General features: G+C 35.7%; 1 protein-coding gene across 2 annotated transcripts; it reads left to right on the top strand.

The window, feature by feature from the left end:
- The first annotated feature begins 5,398 nt into the window (after positions 1–5,398).
- On the top strand, positions 5,399–10,413 carry LOC142630619 (uncharacterized). 2 transcript variants are annotated; one of them, XM_075804643.1, is made up of 4 exons: positions 5,399–6,598; positions 6,647–6,979; positions 7,450–9,723; positions 9,963–10,413. In XM_075804643.1, exons 1-3 carry the CDS (start codon positions 5,524–5,526, stop codon positions 9,678–9,680), a joined length of 3,639 nt encoding a protein of 1,212 aa, XP_075660758.1. In that variant the 5' UTR covers positions 5,399–5,523; the 3' UTR covers positions 9,681–9,723; positions 9,963–10,413. The 2 variants fall into 2 exon arrangements, with proteins under 2 accessions (XP_075660758.1, XP_075660757.1); XM_075804642.1 differs by having other exon boundaries at positions 5,399–6,979.
- The last annotated feature ends 5,435 nt before the right edge of the window (positions 10,414–15,848 follow it).

Here is a 15,848-nt window from a genome sequence, read left to right as displayed (position 1 = left end):
GAAGCACTTTTTTTTTTAATTTTTTAATTTTTACGATTCATTTATTCTAAACTCTTTGGTTTATGTACTTTTTTTTTAATATAAGATATAATTTATACTCTAGCCTAATCTAAGTGTATATGTGTGTGAAGCTATTTCCTGGAGACATGAACCCCAGCTCTTGCCCTTCACACCCCACAAACACTTATACTTATGGAGTGACCATCGCACCAAGGGTGTGCGGTGGTATAATTAGGTTTATGTACTTAATAACTCACTTTGATGAATATTTATGATGTGGTTCCATATTTGATTCTAAAATTAAGAAATAAAACTTTTTAAGAATAAATAACTTAGGACATATGGCGCAACATTAGAACTCTAATTTGGAATTTTAATTCGAATTTCTCTCAGCTTCTTCTATTATTATTTATATATAGATAACATGACTGATAGGAAATATGAGCATTAGGGGAAAAAATAAAGAGAGAATTGTTTTTCTAAGGAAAGAAAGAATATTCATATGTGATAGAAAAAGTCAAAAAAAAAATAGAATTTTTTTTGAGAGTGGATTTGAAAAATTAGTCCGATGAAAAAGAAAGTTAAGTTCTTAGGTAAAATTAGGGAGAAAATTTAGAAATTATTTAGTCACGCTAAGGAATCAAGATCGTAGACATAAAATTATGAAAGGTAATGGTTAGGAAATCTTGGGCAACAAAAAGCTACTGGCCTATAGTCCAATTTGTGTATGCTCGGCATTAAAATTTTATTTTAGTTTAACTTATTTGTTTATGTATAGTGTTTTAAATTCAATAAGTCTAAAGACACAGCATATTTAAAAACATTTTTCACAATTGTTGAGTTGGTAGGTTGTGATTGGTGTATTACAAAAGTAAAACTATAAATTTTATTATTTATGTAGTATTTTTGTTTTTTTAAATATTCACTTTTTATGGATACAATTATACATTAGCCAATTTTTTATAAATAAAAATAATAATTTCAACAGTATTACTAATTTTAAATAAATAAAATATTAAAAAAATTAGAAATTAAGTGCATCCAAAAACATTCTATGCTTAATTTTAACCCGCCCATGATTATAAGTAATAGATAAAATTATAAATAAACCCAATTTTTTATAAGTAAAAAAAAAAAACAATTCAATAGAATTTCTAATTTTTAAATAAAATTTTTAATTTTCTAAATATAAGTGCATCCAAAAGCATTCTATGCTTAATTTTGACCCATGAATGATTTAAAAGTAGTAGATACAATAATATATTAACCAAATATATATATATAAATTCAATAGTATTACTAATTTTAATGGTTTCTCAAAAAAAAAAAAATTTTAATAAATTAAAAAAATAAAATTTTATATAAATAGGTGCATCCAGAAACATTCTATACTTATGATAAGTTTTTATTTGAACGCGTTATTGATATTACTTTTCTATTTGTGACTTGTAGCTTCATAATTGGAAAATGTTTTAGTTTTTTTGGTGGTATCTTGACTTGTATGATTATAGGGGATATAGTCATATAGTCCAACTTGGTGTCTCGAGAAGTTTTCTCGCAAGTGTGGAGATCAAGGTCTCGAACGTTCGCTTGGTACATGCAAACCCGTAGATGAAATGTATATTCGAATTTAATTCTCCAGAGTATTGCGATTGTGACAACTTTGACAAGATGAACAATGATGAGTTGTAAAAGAAACTTTGGGTCCCCATTCTAAATAATTTGAAAAAGACTACGTATAGATTATTACTTATTAGATTAAAAACAAAAAAAGTTATATACTTTAATTTAAAACTTGTTGAGTTTATTCTATTTTATTAAAATAATAGTTAAGTAAGATAAGCCCTCCCAAAAAAATGTTAAGTATGGTAAGCAGTAGTCTATTATAGAATGTTCAAATTTTATCTTTGTTTATTTTGCATTAATTTTTTTTGAAAGATAGTTTCAATTTATGACGTTTACTCTTAATAATAGTTTTTTATCATCTGATCAAGACATTATTATTATCAGACCAAAATTCCAATCAATTTTTTGAGTAGGTAGGAATTGAACTCCAGATCTCTTATTCAATTATTAGAAATTTTACCAATTGAGTTAACTAAAACTCATATTAAAAATTAACTTAGAAAACTACATTTTATCATAAATTTTTTTTTTTTAGAGAGTATCATAATTTTAAAATAAAGATTAACTTACATTTTTAACACTTAAAGTGAGTTATTTGCATTTGACCATTCAAGCTTTAAAATTTTCATTTGGCACTTAATGTTTGATTTTGTATTTACGTTAATCCAACCATTTATTCTCGTTAGTACCTTAACTTAATCTTTTCAATTAAAATCAATTATATAACTACACCGACCAACTAATTAATCATATAATTATAATTCAATAATTACAATACAAATATTTAAATCCTAATTTTTTATCGTAAAAAAAATAGACAATATCACTAACCTACAAATCAGTGCATTTAACAAAACAAATTGCTAGTTAGAATTCATATTTGTACATAAATTCTGACCGGTAAGAATGATTGACTAAGAGGAATTTACCTATTTCTTACTCAGGAGGACACGAGTGGACACATGTCCACCAATGGGGGTATTCTTTAATGATCACAGGAAAAAAACAAGAAGACGAAGAAGAAGCAGAGGAAGCAACCTCAATATTGTCGGCATCCTCATCTGCCAAATATTTAATTTAATAAGGCTTCAAAGGGTTGGGGAAAACTAATAAATGCAAGGCAAAGTTTGCAGTGTTAGGTGAAGACGTCTTTGGTTAAAGCTATGGAAAACGTGTTCCATTTCACCTAAACTGAGATTTTTGTGATTAAAAGAATAGTCAGATGTGATGATATCCTCTGATGGCTTCAACATAAATTACTAATCAAAATGGCTCTCTCTCTCTCTCTCTCTCTCATATTTTACTGCATAGTCTGCATCATTCTAATCAACAGTAATAATACTACAAACTTTGTCACACTTTTTTAAGTTTGTAATAATAATAACTAGATATTCTCACAATTTTTTTAGTGTCCTCCTAGACTAGACTGACTGCTCTGCACTCTTTTTCTTTATCTTCTTTTGGGCAGAGAAAAACTAATAAAATAAGCAATTCAAAAGAATCACTCAAATTTAACCAATCAATCCAAAACAAATCCAATAATGGGGTTTGTGTCATTGTACATTTCCCTCATCTCAATGACACTTTAACTTTAAAGGTGTGTCATCACACGGCATTGACTAGCTAAAGATCGAGATAGACAGAGAGAGATAGAGGAGGCTATAGGTTTAGGTTCTTTGAAATATTCCTCTACTTGGTATAACATAATTTTTACACATGAAACTTCTTTTTTGACTGAGCTTTTGGATTAATGCATTCGTGTGATTGAAGGGAAAAAAACGTGAACTAAAATACCCAAAATGGGTACACATTTTGTTCATTATTGTATAAAATAAAGTTTGATACCCATATGCAATGAGGAAAAAGAAGAAGGTGTTCGTATTTACTCTCCCACGTGCAATACAACTAGCTATACAAAAAAAGAGAGTAGTTTATTAATTGCTTTTGCTTTGTGTAAGAGATATTATAATTAAGATGGATTACTTGAAAGAAAACAAAAAAGATTTTTAGGAAATAAATACTAAGTAAATTGTTGAGATAATCAAATTGTGAATAATTTCGTCTGGTGATTTCATTACCCAATTGTCGCTTCAAAGGCACGATGCCTAGCTCACACACAAAGGAAAGAAAAAAAAAAATCTTATGAATGAAGATAATAAAGAAAATAGAGAAATGCCTTTTTTTTTTTATATATAAAAAATTCAAGAAATGCTAAATTTCAAAGCATGTGAAATGCACTTGTATCTAGAAGTCAATTTTGAGGACCCAGGGGGCCCTGAGAACATGAATGAATTGTTCATGTTGCAAGGAAACTACCATTATTGTTTCTTACAAGAAACAAAATTTTGGTTAAAATTATATATTGTCCTTTTTGTGTTTTTTTTTTTTGTGAAAGAGTTCATGTTCGCTGCAAAAGCTGCAATGCCATTGATTGACATCACATGTCTAATTATCGAGATATCACATGCACTTCAAAAAAGAACACGTAAAAAAGTGCTAAATGTTTCATTTTCTCCTACTTAAAACGTAGGCGGCCATAAATTAATTTATTTGTTTAGTTGGTTCTTTATTTATATTTCTACTAATCCAACTAAAATTTTGTGGTAACAGCTCCATTATTAGGACGGTCAACTTTGCTTATAGGTGCGATTTTGATTTGGTGGAATAATATAAAGCCAGTCCAATCAGGAGCGTATTAGAGTCCTAATTTTCAAAACCAATCACATAATTTAAATTCATATAACCTTTAACCACTTTCTTTTCAAAATGAAAGAAATTTCAAGGGTGTGATGGAGTAGCATGTGCACCTCTAACAAAATATGCACCATTGGATGGGTGTCATCCGTAGATTTAAAAACCTTAAATACATTTTGACTAAGGGGCTTGTTTAACAACATTATTTGAGTAATTGTTTTTGTTGTTTAAACAATATAATATGTATTTTCATAACACTTTTTCATTTATACGTATTTTTATAAAATTTGAACAATATTATTAAATCAACATTACTAATTGGGCTTAATGACAATATTTCAAAAATAAACAAACAGAAAACAAGTTAAAAAGATTGGCTAGGTACCCAGAAGTCTAATCAACTTGTGCCACCCATGAATCTTAATGAAATCGTCAACAAACATTTTTGGTATTAATTTCTAAGTCCTTAATTAACGGTCCTGATTAATAAATAAACTGTTTCTGCTTTCATTTTTCGCTTTGTTTTTTGAAGAGAAAGGGAGATGCTTAAACAATTGTCTTTTTACCACTTTTCAAAGCAACTATGTGTACGGTACATGAAGCTGAAATCATGTTTTGACTCTATGCAATAATAATTAGCATTTTCAAGCTTTTATAGTAGAATTCGAAGAAGTACCGGTAGAGATAATTAGAAAGGTACGTACTATAGGCAGCAATATTAACAACTAATTTAGCTTGGAATGATTCAATATTCGTCATAAAACAAAAAGAAATTAACAATGTTTTGAAGTAACATGTAGTGTCTAATGTCTTACATTAATAATGAAGTTGGCGACTGGCCCTCACAGCACACTGGGGCAATCAAAGTCTTTGAAAATGGCTTTAAAAAATTGAAGGCCAGCTTTCATAAAAAAGAAAAAAAAGAAAAAAGAAAAAGAAAAATTGAATTCCAGCTGGGTAAGCTCAATTGTTGCATTAATAAAAAAGAACCCACTTGGAATTGGTCCCTTATGACAGCTCTCTTTGAACAACTCAGTTTGATTATAAATACTACTATTTCATGCATGGCCATTACTCATCACCAAGACAAATTCCCACTCTTCTCTCTCTCCCCCCGCCCCATCTCTTTCTCCTCCATTTTCTAAAGAAGTTTTGTGAGGACTTGGCAAATCGGTCAGAGGGATTGAGTTTCCAGCTTAATCCATGAGGTTTTCAGGCCTAGACCCCTCTTGGGGTCGTGTATGGCCTCAAATGGTTATGGCATTGGCCTTTGTAGTTGTTGCAAGCAATGTGGGTTCAGTCTCTGGTGATGCTTATCCTTATGCTTCACCACCACCACCACCTTATGAGTACACATCACCTCCACCACCTGAGCATTCTCCACCACCACCTTATGAGTACAAGTCACCTCCTCCACCTGAGCATTCTCCACCACCACCATATGAGTACAAGTCTCCCCCACCTCCAGAGAAGTCTCCTCCACCTCCATATGAGTACAAGTCTCCACCACCACCCGTGAAAGAACCAGCACCAGCACCATATGAATACAAGTCACCCCCACCACCAGAACACTCTCCACCACCACCATATGAGTACAAGTCACCTCCTCCACCAGTACACTCCCCACCACCACCATATGAGTACAAGTCTCCCCCACCTCCTCCATATGAGTACAAGTCTCCACCACCACCCGTGAAAGAACCAGCACCAGCACCATATGAATACAAGTCACCCCCACCACCAGAACACTCTCCACCACCACCATATGAGTACAAGTCTCCCCCACCTCCTCCATATGAGTACAAGTCTCCCCCACCACCCGTGAAAGAACCAGCACCAGCACCATATGAATACAAGTCACCCCCACCACCAGAACACTCTCCACCACCACCATATGAGTACAAGTCCCCACCACCACCTGAGAAGTCTCCTCCTCCACCATATGAGTACAAGTCTCCCCCTCCACCTTACGAGTACAAGTCACCTCCTCCACCAGTTCACTCTCCACCACCACCATACTATTACAAGAGTCCACCACCACCTGAGAAGTCTCCTCCACCTCCATATGAGTACAAGTCTCCCCCACCACCTGAGAAGTCTCCTCCACCACCATATGAGTACAAGTCTCCACCACCACCCGTGAAAGCACCAGCACCATATGAATACAAGTCACCCCCACCTCCTGAGAAATCTCCACCACCACCATACTATTACAAGTCCCCACCACCACCTGAGCACTCACCACCACCACCATACTATTACAAGTCCCCACCACCACCTGTTCACTCTCCACCACCACCATATGAATACAAGTCCCCACCACCACCTGTTTACTCTCCACCACCTTACTACTATAAGTCTCCACCACCACCACCACCAGTCTACTACTACAAATCTCCACCACCACCACCACCACATTCTCTCCCACCCCCATACTACTATCTATCTCCTCCTCCACCTAAGCATTCTCCTCCACCACCATACTACTACAAATCTCCACCACCCCCACCCAAGGTTCTTCCTCCATACCATTACACATCTCCACCTCCACCAGTCCACCACCACCCATTGATTGTCAAGGTTGTTGGAAAGGTCTATTGCTACAGATGCTATGACTGGGGTTATCCTATCAAGTCACATGACAAGAAGCATCTTGAAGGTATACCCTTTTCCTCAAATATTTTAATTTAGTCATGAATGCTTGTTGTCTTGTTGATACTTTTTCTTCGTATCTTTTTTGAAATTTTGGTTAAAGTAGCTTTCTCGCCGGTTGCTTAGGTGATTGGTAGCCTCTCAAATCATAGTACGATGGCTCCGCACCATTAATTGGACCACCTTGAAAGCCATATTTGCCCCCCATAACAAACATGATGAGATGTTTCTATTGGGGTTGCAATGGTATTTTCCAATGTTAACAGTGCCCTTTTTTTTTTTCATAAAAGAAAACACGTTCTTGGACTTTTCATAATGTTTCATAAAAATTATACATTATCCAAAATTTTGTCATTAATGATTGAGAGAAGGACAAGGTTTGTCACTATAGTAGGTCATTGGGATAGGTTTAGTTAAATTGTCCAACTTAAAAAACTCGAAAGCCAACATGATTGACCCCAAATTGTTTGATTGTAGGTGCCGTAGTGGAAGTGACATGCAAAACTGGCAAGGAGGAGATCACAGCATATGGTAAGACCAAGAACAATGGCAAGTTTGCCATCACAGTCAAGGACTTTGACTACAAGAAGTATGGTGCCGAAGCATGCAAGGCTAAGCTCCACGCTGCACCCAAAGACTCACCATGCAACATCCCCACTAACTTACACTGGGGTAAAACTGGTGCCAAGCTCAAGGTCAAATCTAAGAACTCATATGAAGTTGTGCTCTCAGCTAGGCCATTTGCTTATGCTCCCAAGACTCCTTACAAGGAGTGTGAGAAGCCAGTCACTAAGCCTCCTCCATACGTGTACAAGTCTCCACCACCACCGGTCCACTCTCCTCCACCATACTACTACAAGTCCCCACCACCGCCACCATATGTGTACAAGTCTCCACCACCACCAGTCCACTCTCCACCACCATACTATTATAAATCCCCACCACCACCAACATACTTGTACAAGTCCCCACCACCACCACCATATGTGTACAAGTCTCCACCACCACCAGTCCACTCTCTACCACCCTACTACTATAAATCCCCACCACCACCAACATACTTGTACAAGTCCCCACCACCACCTGTTTACTTATACAAGTCCCCACCGCCACCAGTGAAAGCTCTTCCTCCACCATATGAGTACAAGTCCCCACCACCACCAGAGAAATCTCCTCCTCCACCATACTACTACAACTCCCCACCACCACCAGAGAAGTCTCCTCCTCCACCGTACTACTACAAATCCCCACCACCACCAACTAAACCATACAAGTACTCATCCCCACCACCACCACCATATGAATACAAGTCCCCACCACCACCAGAGAAGTCTCCTCCTCCACCATACTACTACAAATCCCCACCACCACCAACTGAACCATACAAGTACTCATCCCCACCTCCACCACCTTATGAGTACAAGTCCCCACCGCCACCAGTGAAAGCTCTTCCTCCACCATACTACTACAAATCCCCACCACCACCAACAAAACCATACTACTACAAATCCCCACCACCACCAACTAAACCATACAAGTACTCATCCCCACCTCCACCACCATATGAGTACAAGTCCCCACCACCACCAACAAAACCATACTACTACAAATCCCCACCACCACCACCAACAAAACCATACAAGTACTCATCCCCACCTCCACCACCATATGAGTACAAGTCCCCACCACCACCTGTACACTCTCCACCACCACCATACGAGTACAAGTCTCCACCACCACCAGAGAAGTCTCCTCCTCCACCATACTACTACAAATCCCCACCACCACCAACAAAACCATACAAGTACTCATCCCCACCTCCACCACCATATGAGTACAAGTCCCCACCACCACCTGTACACTCTCCACCACCACCATACGAGTACAAGTCCCCACCACCACCAACTGAACCATACAAGTACTCATCCCCACCTCCACCACCATATGAGTACAAGTCCCCACCACCACCTGTACACTCTCCACCACCACCATACGAGTACAAGTCACCACCGCCACCAGTGAAAGCTCTGCCTCCACCATATGAGTACAAGTCCCCACCACCACCAGAGAAGTCTCCTCCTCCACCATACTACTACAAATCCCCACCACCACCAACTGAACCATACAAGTACTCATCCCCACCACCACCACCATATGAATACAAGTCCCCACCACCACCTGTACACTCTCCTCCACCACCATACTACTATAAGTCCCCACCACCACCAGAGAAATCTCCTCCTCCACCTTACGAGTACAAGTCCCCACCACCACCAACAGAACCATACAAGTACTCATCTCCACCTCCACCACCATATGAGTACAAGTCCCCACCACCACCTGTACACTCTCCACCACCACCATACGAGTACAAGTCCCCACCACCACCAGAGAAATCTCCTCCTCCACCTTATGAGTACAAGTCCCCACCACCACCTACAGAACCATACAAGTACTCATCCCCACCACCACCACCATATGAGTACAAGTCCCCTCCACCACCTGTACACTATCCTCCACCACCGTACGAGTACAAGTCACCACCACCACCAGAAAAATCTCCTCCTCCACCTTACGAGTACAAATCCCCACCACCCCCTGAACACTCACCTCCACCACCATACGAGTACAAATCACCTCCCCCACCAGAGAAATCTCCTCCACCACCGGTCTACATTTATGCATCTCCCCCACCACCCACTCAATAAATACTAAGCTTGGAACGTTCAACCACGTGCCAATACCGATTATGTAAGTAAAAGTCAAATTTTATGCTTTTCATGGTACAAATGTTCTATACTTTTAATAATATTGGTATATAATAAAAGTTGTCTCAGTAGTAAATGCAGGTGAAAATATTATCCGATCACAACACATAATATTACTGTTATTAATAAACAAAAACTTGTGTCTAGCATTACTGTTCTTATATATAAATAATTGTTAATTCATATATAATCTGACATTTTGGATGTGTATTCGTTTTGCAGGTTTTAGTTTTAAAAATGCAATAAAGGGCTCAGTTGTTGAAAGATATAGAGATCAAGCTTCGAATCCAGATTTATTTAATAAGGGTCTGACTGCACCAATTGAATGCCACCCATTTTGCAGTAGTTCAGATCTTATTGTACCTACTACTTCTCTAGTGGCCATGTTACACATTATGCTCTTATTATATTCTGGCTTGGGAGGCTTCAAGAGAGAAAAAGCTGGACTAGGAAACGTAACTAGGAGTTGGATGTGCGAGCCTGTCAACGTTTTAATATTTTTTTAAAATATCATGGGGGTTCATATCTGGTAGTAAATTATATAAACTGTATAGGGTATGGCCTTGTTTGATTGGAGGTTCCATTCTATTTATTATGTCAATTTGTTTCTTTGAACCTCTCGTGGTTTGTGCATTGAGATTATTATCAATAAAAGAAGACAGTTCTTTCACAATTTCTTCAGCTAGTAGTTTAACCTTCTATGATTGGAGGTCTATCCTAAATATTATTGCAATTTTCTTCATTAAATTGTCTTGGGCTTTGTGCAAGAAAAAGACTATTCTGTTACATTTTTCTGTGTTTCAAACTGTCATGCACGCAGCTATCTCTCTTCTCAGTACAATTCCCAATAGAAGCTTCCAAATGTCTACGTGCTTAAAAATTATTCTCTTTTTTTTTCTTGGATTTCTCGCCTACATGCATATGTCTGATGCAACATTCTCTGACTGTACCAAGGCCAAAGTTTATAGTTACAGACTTGCAGAATATATCTGCAATGGACCAGTAAAGAGAGCTCACCAGAGTTGCTCCTTTTTGTTTGGCTATTCACTGGTGCTTTAGATTGAATCTCTCAGTATATATGTACTGTTCTACCTTATAGTTCTGTGGTATATAAAATGTCGCCAATAATGGCTGTCAGACCACTTTCTAAAGTGCTTCATTATTTAGTTTCGTTGAGAGGGAGACTTATAAGTGCTTCATGATTTTGCCTTCCTTAGAGAGGGCAAGTAGTAAAGGTACCCAAAAGATAAGGAAACAATTCTACTTGTGGGACAAGCTGAGTGCATTTTGAGTGGGTACACCGTTTAGTTGTTCTTTTAACTGTGGGTTTGTTTAGCATTATTTGTCCTCTATTCTTGAAGCATGATTTCTGAGTCTGAGGAGGAAAATTAAGAAAACAAAGAATTAAGTTGCAAAAATCGATTCATATTTACGTTTTAAAAGAATAATCAAATGGTGTGAAGATTGTGCTCTAGCTTATGAATGTATAATTTATTAATTACTGAATGCTAAAAGTTCTCTAATAATTTTCTAGAATAAAAACAAATTAAAAGTATGGCTGTGTTTATTTCACACGTATACACATGCATCTCTATTATACTGTTTACTTTCTCAAAAAAAAAAAAAAATTATACTGTTTATGTAATAACATGGCTATAGTATTAGGATTTGGTTAATGTGTAACTTCAAAGCACATATTAGTCATTTATTTTTTAAAAATATTTTATAAAGAATTAAAAAAATTGAAAAAAAAGTTGGTAATTTTTGTTTTTCATAAAAAATTTTCTAAAATAATTTACTAATATATGCTCTAAAGTTACATATTATTAAAACCGATAATACTATATGCTATTTATATATCCTTAAACTTCTCAAAAAATATTTATCCTTAAAAATATGGGTTTGGTTTATCTAATATTTTTCTAACTGAAATGTGAAAATTAAACTCACGGATAGTTATAAAAGAAAAGAAAAGAAGTTATATTTAGTTTAAAAAAAAAAAAAAGTAGGTAGGCAAATCCCTAAAAATATATCCTATGAATGTTGTTGCTCCTTCCAATACCTAAAGCCACCTAGCTATTCCAATTTTAGCTTCTTGTCTTTTGATAAGATAGACTGGGATTTATCAGAAAAAGAGACAGATTCTTGGGTTAAGTGAGATTGGATGGATATCATTTGTCTGTTATCTTGTAAGAAATGAAGTTAAAAGAAGTTTACCTCTCTCTCTGTCTCTGTTTCTGTCTCTCTCTCTCTCATATTAAATTCCAAGAAAGAAAGAATTATTAGCACAATTAGTCGGTCCTACAACCTAAAAGTCTCAGTGCGTTTTTTTTTTTTTTTTGGGTTTAAAAAAAAAATTGTTTTTTGGGGAATAATAAAGGACTTGTCCAACTTCATCCCAATGACAAATGCCGGTATGCTTCAGCTACTTCCAAGTAACCACTACAACAATATTAATGTAATAGTGGAATGACATGCCATTTGCTAAGTATTCCTAACCTAAATAGATAGATAGTGATTTATTTCATTGTATAAAATCCCTTAAAAATGAAAGCTAAGGTAGTGATTTAATAGATAGATAGATAATGATTTAATTCATTCTAAAAATAAATCCCTAAAAAATATCATTTTTAATAATTAGTTTAATAAAAATAAGTCTATTAACCAGCAAAACTCGCCAATGGGGTAGTATGAGCTCAGATTCCTTACTAGAAGTGCTTGAATTCAGATGTCACTAATAGACATCAGCCTACTGTTCTGTAGGAGACATCAGCCTCTCTCCTTTAACATTAAAAAAAATGTTTATTTTTTATTTTTTTGATTTGGAATAGGGGAAGGAAAAACTTCACTCAATACTTAATGGAATGGAATAAATGGAATGGAATAAGGACTCACACGCCAACTCCAAGGCAGTTGGAGTCGTTTTTCATTTTCTTCTATCAACGGTCCATATTAAAAATAGGCACAAGTCAACAATCCCTCCATGCTAGTTTTATGCTTCCACATATGAACATTTTTGCCATTTGCTGGTCTTGGAAAGCGAATGGTTTGATAATTCATGATTCCATGTAGCAGGTGGTCACACAGCTGGAAAGTCCTCAACCTTATCATCAGCCACTTCAAAAGCCTGAAAAGTCTAAAGAGAATGGTCCCTCTTTCAATTTATTTTCTTGGTAGGTATAGCTTTGGCTTCTCTCTAGTCTCCATTTGTATGTTCTCATGGATAGAAATATTCTTAAAGAAACTTCCTAGTAGAATATTCTCGAAGCATCACATTGTCCATTAGTAATGCCTTTTAATCCTGCTCTCTGTCACACCAAAGGGAGAAGACAAAGTATGCTCAAAACAAGAAGGTGTTTAACTTTTTTTTTTTTTTTTTGACTACTTCTCATTGCGTCACGTATCTACATAAATTAAAGCCATGTATACATTTAAAAACACCAAACACTATTGATTTTACATTTTTTCAATAGACATATTTTCAGTTAATGGACACATTTTCATTCAATAAGCACATTTTTGGCCAATAGACTCTTTTTAACTTTTTGTTAACCATTCTTTATTGCATTACATGGTTACATAAATTAATACCATGTTTAAATTTAGAAATACCAAAAATTCATGATTGTTCATTTTTCAATAGGCACTTTTTCATTCAATACATTTTCGACTAATAGACACATTTTTCAGCCAATAGGCAGAATTTGGTATATCTAATATAAATGGTTATGACATTTCAATAGGCACTTTTTGGGAAATCAAATTTGAAGGGCTATGACTTATGACCTTTTAATAGATACTTTTTGGCATATATATTACAACCTATTTTATATATACCTATATATACAATACAAACTAGACTAGAGACGCAACCATTATGTCTTTTATTCATTTCCACAAAAACTAATAAATAAAACAACATTGCTTTCTTCTGCCTAATTAATAAAATTTTGTGCTATTTCTTTCAATGTCTTTTTTTTATTATTTTAATTTCATGCATTTTTGCTAGGTCCAATACACACTAACATATACAAAAACAAAACCTCACACATAAATAAGGGAAAGTTACATGTTACCACCCTAAACTATACCCCATATTACACTTTGCATTCTAAAATTTTCTAATGCATGTTTTGCACCCTAAACTATGACACTTATTACACTTTGCACCCCGATATTAAATTTTTTGTTAACTTGGATGGAAATTCAAAGTTTAGGGTGTAAAGTGTAATTAGGAATATAGTTTAGGGTGATAAAGTGTAATTTTTTTTTAAAGGATTGAGAAAATGGGTAGTTAGGTCTTTTCACGTGGTGCTATATTTTTCCATCTAAGTTAACAACAAACTTGATGTTTGAGTGCAAAGTGTAACAATGATCATAATTTAAGGTGCTAAACGTGCATTCAAAAAACAAACTGTAATCGGTTGTATAATTTAGGGTGGTAAAAGTGTAATTTCCCCTATAAATAAACTAACTCGGCCCATTCACACAAACTCATAATTCTAAAACCCCAAATACACTCAACAACTGTCTCACCCAATGAACTACAATTTTTTATACACTTTTCTTGATAGTATAGTAAATAATTCATAGTAGCCAAAGGGTTGTAAATATTGGGCATTTTCTCTTGAGAGGGGGGGGGGGGGGTCACCATCAAATTAAAATTTAGCGAAAGGTGTGCATTCATGAGCCCATGCTACATTACCGTGGGGGGTGAAGCTTGGACAAAAAAATTGTAAGGCAAGCCCGACCAGAGGGGAAGATGGGACCAGCTCCTCACCAGCCCCGACCCGGTCCCTCATTCAATTTATCTTCTTGGTAGGTATTTTCTAATGGATAGAAATATTCTCGAAGCATCACCTTTTCCATTTGCAATGCCTTTCAATCCTGCTCTATGCCACACCAAAGAGAGAAGACAGATTATGCTCAAACAAATCTTCATATATTTATATATAATTAGTCATTATTAATTATTAGTATTAAAGAAAATGTAGCTAACAATTATATGATAACGAGATAGAAGTTTCTACTTACAACAATTTTTTTTCAAATTAAAAAAAAAAAATTTCTTGGGAGAATATTATTAGTTAGTGGGTTTTATAAGCCAGCATATGTTAATCTATAGATTTCGATAGAATTAGTGAGAGTCCATGTGGTTGAGAAGTATAAAATTGCAAAGATGAAAAATATATGAGTGATAAAAAAAAAAAAAAAAAAAGCCAGATAAAGCAAAAAAATATTTAGTTGTTCATCATTTATGTTTTGTAAAAATGACAGAAAAGTCGAAGCGCTATATAAACCTCCTCTTTCAAAATGGCATGGAGAAAGGCATTACTAACATCAAGCTGCCTCAATTCCCAACCATTGCTCACTGCCAAGGCCAAAAGAAGTCTCACAGTAGCAGGTTTCACCACAGGGCTGAAGGTCTCATCATAGTCAAGACCATATTGTTGAAGATAACCCCTAGCCACTAACCTGGCTTTATACCTAGCAATAGAGCCAACAACATGCCTTTTCAATTTGTAAACCCACTTATGTGTGACTAAATTCTTATTAGCAGGCAAAGGAACCAAGGACCAAGTTAGTTTTTTGTTTCTGAAGGGACTGAAATTCGGAGTCCATGACAGCCACCCATTGAGGATGTTTAGTAGTAATAGCATAGGAAGGAGGTTCAGTTACTGTATAGTCATGCTGAACTGTGAGAGCTTTAGGCTTTTATATACCATGTTTAGATCTTGTAACCATAGGATGAGAATTGTGAGAAATAGGATTGAAAGAAGAAGAAGGAGAAGCAGAGAAATAGTACTAGAACAGGGAACAGAAAGAGAAGGAACAACAGAATTAGAAGGAGTGGAAAGGGAAGAAGGAAGACTAGAAGGAGGTAGAATCATAGGAATAGGAGCAGAAGCCTGAAACAAATAAGGTAAGAGTGAAGAAGTGAGGTCCAAAAAAGTGGAAGAAGGACTAGAATTAGAAGTGGATATAGGATCAGATGTGGAGATAGAACCAACAACATCAAAAGACGAATCTGATGTGGAATGGGGAAACCAAAAAAAGAAAGTAGTGGTAAAAGGAGTATTCGGATTAGTAGAAAAAGAAGACCGAGAA

This window comes from Castanea sativa, chromosome 4 (genome assembly GCF_040712315.1).
Source record: "Castanea sativa cultivar Marrone di Chiusa Pesio chromosome 4, ASM4071231v1".
Taxonomy (NCBI): Eukaryota; Viridiplantae; Streptophyta; class Magnoliopsida; order Fagales; family Fagaceae; genus Castanea; species Castanea sativa.
The sequence above is the reverse complement of the archived record's forward strand: the minus strand, read 5'-3'. Positions and strand labels throughout refer to the sequence as shown.

Excerpts from the sequence above, each read along its gene's own strand:
- LOC142630619 (XM_075804642.1), top strand. The coding sequence starts at position 5,524 with ATGAGGTTTTCAGGCCTAGACCCCTCTTGGGGTCGTGTATGGCCTCAA. Across the intron at positions 6,980-7,449 it reads TGACAAGAAGCATCTTGAAG|GTGCCGTAGTGGAAGTGACA; the intron begins GTATACCCTTTT and ends GTTTGATTGTAG.